The sequence below is a fragment of the Temnothorax curvispinosus genome, unplaced genomic scaffold (genome assembly GCF_003070985.1).
Source record: "Temnothorax curvispinosus isolate PA1 unplaced genomic scaffold, ASM307098v1 QBEX01016065.1, whole genome shotgun sequence".
NCBI classification, from domain to species: domain Eukaryota; kingdom Metazoa; phylum Arthropoda; class Insecta; order Hymenoptera; family Formicidae; genus Temnothorax; species Temnothorax curvispinosus.
The window spans coordinates 1-11,928 of record NW_020225845.1 but is presented as its reverse complement, the minus strand read 5'-3'; the positions used below and the strand labels follow the sequence as shown (position 1 = coordinate 11,928).

General features: G+C 34.9%; 1 protein-coding gene and 1 long non-coding RNA gene across 4 annotated transcripts; one reads left to right on the top strand and one right to left on the bottom strand.

Moving 5' to 3' along the window:
- Positions 1–715: 715 nt before the first annotated feature.
- LOC112466349 (valine--tRNA ligase) lies at positions 716–9,581 on the bottom strand. Its single transcript, XM_025034411.1, has 18 exons — positions 9,040–9,581; positions 6,842–7,012; positions 6,615–6,742; positions 6,354–6,518; positions 6,035–6,236; positions 5,636–5,924; positions 5,403–5,527; positions 5,151–5,296; positions 4,859–5,066; positions 4,591–4,761; positions 3,814–3,935; positions 3,639–3,747; positions 3,280–3,558; positions 2,856–3,194; positions 2,608–2,763; positions 2,313–2,516; positions 1,953–2,228; positions 716–1,857 (listed from the first exon to the last, which is right to left on the bottom strand). The coding sequence occupies exons 1-18, from the start codon at positions 9,205–9,207 to the stop codon at positions 1,642–1,644; spliced, it is 3,474 nt and encodes a 1,157-aa protein (XP_024890179.1). The 5' UTR covers positions 9,208–9,581; the 3' UTR covers positions 716–1,641.
- Positions 9,582–10,681: 1,100 nt separating this feature from the next.
- LOC112466352 lies at positions 10,682–11,796 on the top strand. 3 transcript variants are annotated; one of them, XR_003042132.1, is made up of 5 exons: positions 10,682–10,888; positions 10,952–11,063; positions 11,144–11,349; positions 11,445–11,656; positions 11,736–11,796. It is a non-coding gene; the product is annotated as an uncharacterized LOC112466352 (long non-coding RNA). The 3 variants fall into 3 exon arrangements; XR_003042131.1 differs by having other exon boundaries at positions 10,952–11,073; XR_003042130.1 differs by having other exon boundaries at positions 10,683–10,888; positions 10,952–11,068.
- Positions 11,797–11,928: the final 132 nt, after the last annotated feature.

Genomic DNA, 11,928 nt, shown 5'->3' with positions numbered 1-11,928 from the left:
AATGTAATGCTAAAAATATTATATTTACATAAATATCAATAATTATTAAAATCTGTTACGTTATTTCCGAATATGGGCCAAAGCACATAACATGGCGTAGCGATATACGACGGTCGTAGTCCTCGACCTGACAAATCAAGATACGCCAAAGCTTGTGCGTTACTTACGTCCACGACTACGACTGTCATATGTGCTTTGGCCCTATACAATATATATTATTTAAGATTAAACATTCATAATAAACATTTGAATGTCACTTTTGCATTAGAATATATAGTTTGAACATCGCGTGGCGGTTGCTTCCGGACTCTCAAATGGCGACGTATCCGGCGTGTCCGATCCCTTACTAGAAGATTCCTAACGTAAACGTTTATAAAGTTTACAATTATTAATAGTTATTTAAAGTTATTAATTGACTTTTAAAATATCTTTCCAACAGACTGTTGTTTACAAACTATTTGATTGTAAAAACGTTTGATTCAAAAATTTCAAAATTCTGAATAATATAAAAAGGCGGTTTAATTTAGTTTAGTTTAAACTAAACTAAAAAGGCTAAAAAATCAGACTGTTTAATTTAAAAAACCTTTTCTAATTTTACATTTAGTAAAAATTAAAGATTTAAATATTCGTAGAGCGAAACATCAAAGTTCTAAACGGAAAGAAAGCGTGATACTGTAAACTTCAAAAGGACGAAAATCCAAAAAGGAACAAAAAAAACTTTGTTAGCTTCTCTTTATTTGTTAATAAATGAATCATCGTTTCTGGACACAGTAAATAACTGCGTATCGTCTCTGCCATGTAGGAAGCAGATTCTCGAGAATTTAAAAAATTTATTAAGACTCCTGTTCACTCATTGCAGCTATCTTGAATTGATGACGTCAAAAGCAAAAAAATATATCATAAAAATTCTTACAACGTACATTAAAATAAAAATATTTTTTTAATAAAATCGCATTTGTAATCGATGGATTTGTAAAATATACAAAAAACTCCCCTATTGTGTAGATAATCAATAACCCATGTATGTCGAATTGAATTGTATCTAATCAAGGACGAAACAAGCTGTTTTACAATTGCCGAATTGAAATAAATATTTGCTTTCACATATTTATAATAGATGGGAATCCTCGGTATATTTTAACACACACTACAATTATTTTAAATATAAAAACACTACAGTAAAATGAAAAATGACGCTGTATGTTACAAGAATAATTTAGCTTTTTAACGTCATTTTCATTTTTTATAAGTCGCAATTTTGCCAAGAGTGACGCTGTATGTACTGTCAACATAAACTTGGCAATCGAGCTAGTAGGAGCCTTACGCCAGCTTGCAATAAAAAACATTTACAGAATAACACGTTAGAAAGTGTCTAACTTAGATCTTTGACGCACACATTAAAAGGTTACAGAATAAACTTGTTCTGTATACATTTTATACAGTCATCTGTACATTTTCGCGCACGCACGTATTCATGTTTAATCCGACTACAATTTTAAATAAGAGGAGAGCATAATTTCTAAGTAAATTTTCTATTAACTCAATAAATAAGTTACTTAAGTATGTTAAATAATTCAATAAATAAGTAACTTATATGAATCGTAATTTAAATGTTTATAAAATTTTCTATGTATTTACTGTCTACATTGTTTGTAAGACCATTACTGCATCAATTATTCGTTGCAATTCGCCTTCGTTATTCGCCAACTTTTCCTTGTTATTCTTTTGAACATCAAGAGGTACCTTTACATCATAATCGGGCACAGCTAAATCCTGTTTCAATTTTTGTATAATCTCGACTAATTGTCCTTCCTTTTTTTGTAATTTTTCTAACTCTTTCTTTGGGTCAATCAAACCCTACAAAATACATTTATATTAATAAATATATAATAATAATTAAAGTTACTTTAAATATTATTGTAAAAGTATATAATATGGTGTAATGTGTTTACCTTTAGTAATAGATGCACTTGAACTTTGTCAGTTACAGTAACAATAGCACAACCTACTGGTGGTTTTCGCGTGCTGAGAATAGAATATGCAAGAGTTTCTATGAGTAATTTATACCGAATAATCTTCTCCTTTAAAGCCGAATCACTACACACGATATACGCTTCAGTTTTCGTTTTATTCGGTAAATTGTAAGTTGCGCGGGCAGATCGAACATTTTTAATTATTTTTTGCGCAAACTCAACGTCCTTTTCGACCTCTCGGTTTCTCCAACGGCACTGAAATACATCAGACATGTCGCAGCTATAGCACTGACTTTAATCACGCGTCATCATCGCGGTTGTAAATATATAATTACCTACCTTGGCATCATCTGGATATGGACTTACACATATACTTGGATATATTAGCTTCTTACGAGGTAAACGTTGATAAAGCTCTTCCGTTATAAAGGGCATAAACGGGCTCAACAAACGCAACCCCACATCTAGCGTTATAAATAATATTTTTTGAGCCGCTAATTTAGCCGCATTATCTTCGCTTTGGAATATTGGCTTGAGGTATTCCTAGTAATAGACACATAAATTGTTGTATAAAAAGATTTTTTCTCCGTGTCCCATAATGTACCATAACATAAAAAAATCAATTATTACTGACCAGATAAATATCACACAAGTCATATAGCCATAAATTGTAACAGGTAGAAGTAGCTAATGCAAAATCATACTGTTTTATTGCTTCGTCGCAAGTCGCGGCGGCGTAACTAACTCGTGATAACATCCATAAATCTACATTTTTCTCATTCCCAGTCAGCTATAATAAGAAAATGTGTTACGAGTACAGATTAAAATTTTTGCTAATTTTTCTAAACAAAGGTGTTACTTGTATATTAAATAAAGCTTTACCTCAAATGTATCGTCATTATTGCGTTGATGCTCGTTAACGTATGCAAGTTTTGGTATCATTTTATTTTGTTCCGCACGAAACACAGCCTTTTCTTCAGCCGTAAATGTGGCGACATGGTCGTACCAACGTTTAATGTGCAGATGCCTTGCAAGATCAATGTTTAATTTCTTCAATGATCGATGAACTGCCGAGTCAAGTTGCGAAGGTGTATAACCATCGAGGTACGGGTAATCCGCCAAGTAATTATTTAGCGCCTCCTGCACGCACGATTCATTCAAAGTCCACTGATACCACTCACTATCTCCAACCATGTCAATACAATTTGCGTTATTGTATTTCTGGCGTAAAAGAATTTACAATTACATATTTGATATTTTACAATAGTCAGAACATGGGTGACTTTCATAAAATGTTAAAATTTACCTTATCATTTAAATTGTCGCATTTAAATTGAGATCCAAGATAGGTAAGTGCGAATTTTGTAGCGTTCCATATCTTGTTGCAAAAGAATCTGTATCCTTGTACGCGGAATATATCAAGATTTATATCTCGCCCTTGAGTAGTATAGGCACAGAGAGCGAATCGCAGAGCATCCGTTCCACATTCGGGAATGCCTTGCGGATAATCACGCTTCTGACCTTCTTGAGCTCGTTCAAGCTCTTTTGGATCCAGGTTGGAATCTAACAATTGTCTTTGGAGATCCTGAAAGAAAACAAAACATTCTTGATTTAAAAAGAAATTACGGAACATATAATAAATAGCAAGTCATTCTTCCTACACACTTCTAAAGATATTCCTTTGATTACATCCATAGGATCTATTACATTTCCCAAGGATTTACTCATTTTTCTTCCATGTGCATCTCTCACCATCGCGTGCAGATATACTTCTCTACAGAGAGATAGATCATTATTTCTTCATACAAAAAAATATAGATGTTGAATGCATTTAACATACTTGAAAGGCAGCTGTTTCAACAATTTTTGACCCATAAAGACCATCCTGGCAACCCAAAAGAAGAGTATATCGTGGCCAGTTTCTAATAGCGTACCTGGATAAAACGCCTTGAGCTCAGGAGTCTGAAAAAACACATTCCGACATAGAAGTTCTTTACTTTAAATTTCATAAGCTCAATCGCTTTGTTTCTTAAGGCTCCTGGAGCCCTATTCTCGAATCGTTTTCATGAAACTCGCATGCGAAATTCAATGCTTTTCAAATAGAAAATCGCATACGAAAATCATTAGGGCAAGCTCAAGAAAACGGTCCCTGGGCTCTTTCCCGACATCTCGTGAGATGTGCCGTCAGAAGCGAGAAACGTTGAGAATTCTTGCATGCCATTTCCAAATAAAAAGGTATTTGCATAAAATAACACTTCAGATCACTTCAGCACACTTCGAAAATACTCCGAGTTCAGGTTAGGTCTACCCCTTTCCCTTGACAGTTAATAAACAGCCGTAAAATGAACGTAATACGAAACCTAGTCATGCGCCTGCGCATACGCCTGCATCGTTTCACATTCGTTTTACGGATGTTTAATAACTGTCAAGGGAAAGGAATGCAACTCGGAGTATTTTTGAAATGTGCTAAAGTAATCTGTAGTATTATTTTAAGCAAATATCTTTTTATTTGAAAATACCATGCAAGAATTTTCAACGTGTCATTTCGCTTCTGACGTCACATTCCAACATGCAGAGTACCCAGGAGCCTTAATTCACTGTATTATGGCATACATACTTCATCTGGCCAACCAAAGACAGAGAATGGAAAAAGAGCAGAAGAGAACCAAGTGTCTAATACATCAGGATCTTGCTCCGCAATAATGTCGTTTACGTTAACGTCCAATTTCTTAGCCGCTTTTTCTTTAGCCTCAGCCTCGGAATGCGCACTTACCCAATATTCATCTATCTATATGAGATTTTTTATTCATTATGTGAAAACTATCTGCTTAAAAATCATTCAGTACAAAAAAGCCTACAGTTTTTAAAGATTTCATAAAAATTACCTTCTTTGTGTTTATAGAAGAACTAGTAGACTTAATTGCATAGGCAGGAATGCGATGGCCCCACCAGAGCTGACGCGAAATACACCAATCTCTGATACTATCCATCCAGATATACCAAGTTTTCTTAAATTGTTCTGGAATTATTTTCAGAGCACCCGTACTTACCGCTTCCCTAGCTTGAGCAGCCATTTCGTCACACTTGACATACCTGAGTACGAAAAAAAATCAGATAAATTTCTTTAAAAAAAGGTCAACAAACACAAAGGTTCAAGTACACAATGCGTTAACTTACCATTGTGGCTTCACGAGAGGTTCGACCACATCTTTCGATCGACTACATATGGGTATTACCATTGGATTGTCTTTTATACTGATCAACAGGTTTCTTTTTTTCATCTCTTTAATGATAGCTACTCTGGCATCAAATCTTTTCATTCCCTGTAATCAAGGGCTATTTAATTCGTGTACATTTACTTTGGTATTTATATAATAAAATCTCTCAAAAAAGTTCTCTATATTATATCTATAAAGAGAAATATGATACCGTAAATTCGCCATAGTCTCCAATAACGTTTCCATCATCGTCAAAAATGTTGATAAATGGCAGATTATGCCTCTTTCCAACCTCATAATCATTTGGATCATGGGCTGGCGTAATCTTTACAGCACCTGAGAAATAGTTCAGTTATCCTTGACCTACTTTCACCACAATGTTACTTTCACAATAGCTTAACTTTCAGTACATTTGCTGATTTATCAAACTACTTATATGTATACCAGTGCCAAATTCCATGTCGACAAACTCATCTCCTATAATGGGTATATGCCTGTCGCAAAATGGATGCTGCACATATTTTCCAATATATCGTACGTATCTACTGTCCTTTGGATGCACTGCAACAGCGGTATCTCCTAACATAGTTTCAATGCGAGTGGTTGCCACAATTATTTTGTCTTCCGAATCAAGGAGCTGATAAGCGAAAAATACCAAAATACCAAATTCTACTTTCTTTTCGTAGCCAGGTATAGAAAGCAGAGTCCGTCCACTTAATTCCACTTTATCAACCTTTTTTCAACAAATATATTTTTAATAAAGATTTTCAAATTGGTCATTGTACATATACATTTCAAATATACATTTGTTAAAGAAATATCTATCATCTACATAGTACTCACTTCAATATCCGATATCGCACTTTTTAAAGCGCACGACCAATTAACTAAACGATTGCTGCGATAAATAATACCTTCATCATGCAAGCGCACAAATGCCTCTGTTACGGCTTTACACAATTTAGGATCCATTGTAAAACAAGCACGGCTCCAATCAAAAGAACCGCCTATCTTCCTCAATTGCGAATAAATTCTATCGCCTTTTCTGAAAATATATTCAAATAGATAACCTAATTAAATATTATATATACATATTACATTTTGTTTTCCATGTAATTGTACAAGTTGTTTTAATAAATGTTTTGTTTACAATTTTTCTTACTCATATTTCCACTGCCATATTCTCTTGATAAATTCTTCTCTACCAATATCATGACGAGATTTATTTTCTTCCTTCCACAGCTTTTTTTCTACAACTACCTGGGTAGCAATACCCGCATGATCACAACCCGGATTCCAGAGTGTTGTACGACCTTTCATACGGTTCCTATATTAATTACATTAACAATTAGAAATCCAACAACTGCAGTTCTATCTTTTAGAAAGTGTCAAATTATATCCTAAATTCATATAACATTTATACCATCTAGTAATAGCATCTTCTACAGCGTTAGTCAGAGCATGTCCAAGATGTAAGAAACCAGTTACGTTAGGCGGTGGTATTACCATTACAAATTTTCCCTTTGGATTTTCCTCCAATATATCTTTTTTCTAAGATGAAATTTTAACGTATACAGATAAGTACGTTTTAAATCCAATGATATTACATATATTTCAATTTTTATCTTTTCCAATTTTTCGTTTACTTACTCCATATTCTGGTTTAAAAAAACCTTCCTTTTCCCACCAAGGATACCATGCAGCTTCCACATATTGCGGACTATACGTATCTGGCATTGGGCATGTGACATTTTTCTTTTCTCCAGGTGGTGTATCGATAGTATACAAGATTGCTGTAGTTTCTTTCTTGTTATCATTTTTCTACGATATATCAGATTAATGAATAAATTATTAACACATTGCTTACAAAAATGCAATATTTCTTTTCCATTAACACTAAATCGACAATACTTATTGCCAATAAAAATATATGGAAATATATAAATATTTCTAAATTATGGTGCAAGTACAGTCAGAAATTGTAAATACTCAGAAAATGTAATATTAAAATTATGTGAAATAATTATTACTCAAATAAATGTATTTGAATTATTTCACTAATCCAAATCTCAATATCAAAAAGCTAGATCCACGAATATGTAAAGAGTAGTTTGGATCTAAACTACAACAAATTAGACAGAAAACTAATTATAAAATAAAAATATGCGCCAAAATTTATCAAAATTATATGCAAGTTTCCTGTCAAACTTGAATAATGCAACTATCGTGTTTTATTTGTGTGACACAGATAACTCTCAAATAATATGTACTTAAATTGCATCGAGTTTCAAATAGCACGGTAAAAAATTGTAATAACTTAATTTAAAAAAATTTTTTTTAATAAAATAATAATTTAGGACTCTCGAAATTGGAAATTTGTAATAGGATAGCTATGAGAGTCAAACGCAGTTGTCTGTGCGTAGATGATCAGAATCACTGATTTATTCCAAATCTATTCCAAATGAAATACAATCGAACTTTTTAAAATAATTCAATTTTTTTAAATAATTCCTTGAATTAAATGCCCAATTTTATATAGATCTGGAGTCTTGAATTGCAATTTTCAATAGCACAAAACGTAATCTCTAAAATTGTATGAATCCTAAGCCTTGAATAATATAGTTTTCAATAACTTGAAATAATTTAATCATAATATATTATTTGAGGATTATCTGTATGTATAAATACAGATGGCAGTGCAATCAATTCTATACAGCAACAATATATAAAAAAGATTGCTTTACATTTTATGTATTTTATAGTTACATAGTAAAAATAAATACAGAAAATAAAAGTCTGACGCAAAATCTCTAAGAAATAGAGGCCTCGTTTACACTGATCGTTTGATATATGTACACAGTACTATATTCGTATTAGATTAGCTTAATATGAATGATATAATAAATCAAAATAATACGCATACTTACAATTAGTAGCAGTGTAAACATTAAAATACTAAATAATGATCAATTTAAGTTTTCTTCAAAAATATGTCTTTCATAATTCTAGTAATGAACGTATGGGTATGTGAGATCATAAGTAATCTACGAAAAATATTATAATTAATAGCATGTTGTGTAAAAAAAGACAGATATATGCTCTAAAATTTCAGACATAAGTTAGCACCGAGACACCATATATCATTTGACCTGTGCTTTGAAACCTTATTCCTACTACTCTATTTACTTCAAATCATTTGGTGTAAACGTATTGAAAATTTAGTGCTTGGTGTGTACTATCCTATTATGCCCGTTCTAGACTGGAGGATGATCCTACTCTCGGCTCATTCTCCTTTCTATAGTGTACGTGACATAAACTATAGATTTTTACACGTCTACACTACTTCTCGGATGAGCCGAGAGTAGGATCATCCTCCAGTCTAGAACAGGCATAAAAGGTGTGTGGGATAAACTAAGTTTATAACTTGATTTTCCCTCTATGGAAAACATTCGAAACAGGTGGAAGTAGAAATAACTAAATAAATGCTAGTTAACTCAGCAATTAGTTCCTTTGTTGCGATAAAAAAAATTTGGAACTGAATTTTTGCACATTTGGACAGATTTAATTCTTTATCTCTAGATATCGAGGTTTGAATCAATTGAATAATTCAAACACTCAACAAGAATAAATTAGTAAATTAATTGCGCGAATGTCCGAATGTTAGCAAATTTGGACCACGTTTGTAAGTCTAATTAAAATAATCTAGAATAAGAGACATGGCCGATTAAAGCGATGCAAGAGTTATTTATGAAACCTACTTAATGAACGGTTAGACTCCATATGGATAATAAAGATACCAATATTTTCAGCACTCTCTCTCTCTCTATCAGAGCCAGGTATGGGCTTACCTCTGGTTTCTCTTTTACGTTTACCGACTTTTCGGTCCCCTTTTTCTCCTGCTTCTGTTTAAATTTCTCTAACTTGGCCAACTTCTTGGCCTCCTTTTGCAACTGCTTGGTCGTTTTCTGTGGGCCATTTTCCACGACCGCGGTCTCTTCGTCCTTCGCATTGACCATTTTCTCCTATTGCTTTTTTTTAACAAAGAGTTTACACGTCTATTTTCTGCTAATATTTATTCACACACAAACCGGTTTATGAAACAAACTCGACGATTGCAAAGCTAACCACGCTAATTGTGCTGCGCCGTATCTGGCCGTATCGTCCAGGAGAGCGCATGCATGCGCATGCAATAGTATGGAAATATGAAGGTATTTGGTCTGTTTCTTTTAGTTGCACTGACTGAGCTGGGTAGCGATCCATGTAACTTTTTCCCTAGAGCGGAAACGTGAAAAGTGAAAAGTTTCATTTAACTACCTCTTTCTATTAGTGTTGAATAGAAAGAGATAAACTTTTTACTTTTCACGTTCCGTCCTAGAGGAAAAGATACATGATCGATCCCCTCTGGGCTGAACTGGTATAATTAAAAAGGTGGAAGCACATAAAATTGCAGGAGCCATGAGCACGAATGCAGAAGCCATATGCGCATGCGCTATGGTGTCTGCATACTGCTTATGGCTTCAGAATTGGGTGCGTTCAGCCGATACTCCGCTAGCCTAGCGCACGTAAGCAGCGAGCGCTTTGCTACCATTTGCTACGGAAAAATTTGGCGAAGCGCTTCTGTCCAGCCAAATTTTTCCGTAGCAAATGGTAGCAAAGCGCTCGCTGCTTACGTGCGCTAGGCTAGCAGAGTATCGGCTGAACGCACCCATTTTCAATCTACAAGGCCATTGCACGTAACAAAGTTTTAGTTTTAATCGTAAGGCCGTAAGAAAATAAACCAATCACACTCGATTATTCTTCAAGCGCGAGAAGAATAATCGACTGCGATTGGTCTATTTTCTTTGTTACGTGCAATGGCCTAAAAAATACATAAGCATAGTGTATGTAGATTGAAAATTCAGAAGCCATAGCAATATGCAGACACCATAGCGCATGCGCATATGACTTCTGCATTCGTGCTCTCCTGCAATTTAATGTGCTTCCACCTTATAGCCACCGCACAAGACTCTCGTATGGTCACGTAGCGTAACATAACCCTAAGAGCACAGTTGACGGAAAGTCGACGGTAAGTCGACTTTTATAAGTCGACTTCTAGTCGGCTTCTAAAAATGGCAGAAAGTCGACTAAAAGTCGACTTCTAAATAGGCGACTTCTAAAAATGGCGAAAAGTCGACTAAAAGTCGACTTCTAGTCGACTTCTAAAAATGGCGGAAAGTCGACTAAAAGTCGACTTCTAAATAGTCGACTTATAAAAGTCAACGGAAAGTTGACTTTTATAAGTCGACTTCTAGTCGACCTCTAAAAATGGCGGAATGTCAACTAAAAATCGACTTCTAAATAGTCGACTTATAAAAGTCAATTTTCCGTCGACTTTTATAAGTCGACTTCTAGTCGACTTCTAGTCGACTTCTAAAAATGGCGGAAAGTCGACTAAAAGTCGACTTCTAAATAGTCGACTATAAAAAGACGGAAAGCAGTCAAGCGGCGCGTCATCAATATGGCGGCGAATCTCGAAGAGGCTGGAGGAGAAAATTAATGTTTACGCGAGTGCAAGGAATACATGCCGCGAGACAGGACACGATAAGACGTCGAAAAGCGCCGCGCTATCAACCACCGCCACGAAACGTCGTCGTCGTCGTCGTCATCATTGTCTTCTCGTTGACTTCCTCAATTAGATCAGAATACTGGAATTTGACTGTATGTATGTTGCAATATGTTTGAGACGGTTGTCTACATTGTCTACAACAAGAATTGTTACAGAATGCCGTTACCAACCGACATGGAAGCGAAATTGCTGCGCCAGATAGTTCTTGCAGGTATGGCGGATCTAAAAGAGGATCAGGATAAGGCCAAGTGGAAATATGCTTTAGAGGTTAGGTATGGTGTGTTTTAATTATCATCGATAATTAAGACCTATTGAATGCGACCTCTCTATTCTGAACCATCTTTCAGAACACCATCAGAAATGGAGGAACCTGGTTCATGCATTCTTCGTGCGTTCTACGGAAAATAAGTCCGGAATAGGTGGTTTATAAAGAGGTGTACGAAACGAATAAGATGTATATGCGAGGTGTCACGGCGATAGAACCCGAATGATTGCCGAAATTCGCTTCCACGTTATGCCATCTTAGTGAATCATTGGTTGATCCACCGCCAAGGTATTTTTATCACAATTGTTGCTTTATAATGTTTTCCCTATTTATTTATAAAGATATTAATTTTTATTATGATCGAATATTATTCTCATTTATAGATATAATCAAGGAACCAGGAAGATCATTTACCGCGTGTCTGGTACATTTGGAAAGGCCGGATGGGGACTACCATCGATGGATATAGAGCATCTGTGGACGGTGTAAAGTGGTTCGCGTATTTCTTCTTGAAGGGTCAAGTGTACCCTAAGCTGAAACGATTTGTTCCGTCGTTGCTGACGACACCTGGGAGCATCACCAAGTCATGGGCCAGGTAAATCGTTATTCTATCTCCTTTTGATTTCACGTTGATTCATCGAATAGATTACATCAATTCAATACGATTTTTTCAGGTTGATACCACGCACTCAAGCAATAGTACAAACGTTGCAGTCGCAGGGAGTCGTGTCCAAATACAAACTGCTAGAAATCTGGGGTTTGGATGAAAAATGTAAGATTTTAATTTATAAAATAATATTTAGATATTATCATCGAGTAGACTTCTATACAATACTAGACCGCTGACAGGCATCTCGGCCGTGATGC

Coding starts and splice junctions, on each gene's coding strand:
- LOC112466349 (XM_025034411.1), bottom strand. CDS start 9,207: ATGGTCAATGCGAAGGACGAAGAGACCGCGGTCGTGGAAAATGGCCCA. Junction 5,297..5,402: donor GAGACTATGGCGAATTTACG/GTATCATATTTC, acceptor CCTTGATTACAG/GGAATGAAAAGATTTGATGC. Junction 5,067..5,150: donor CCTCTCGTGAAGCCACAATG/GTAAGTTAACGC, acceptor TTTCGTACTCAG/GTATGTCAAGTGTGACGAAA.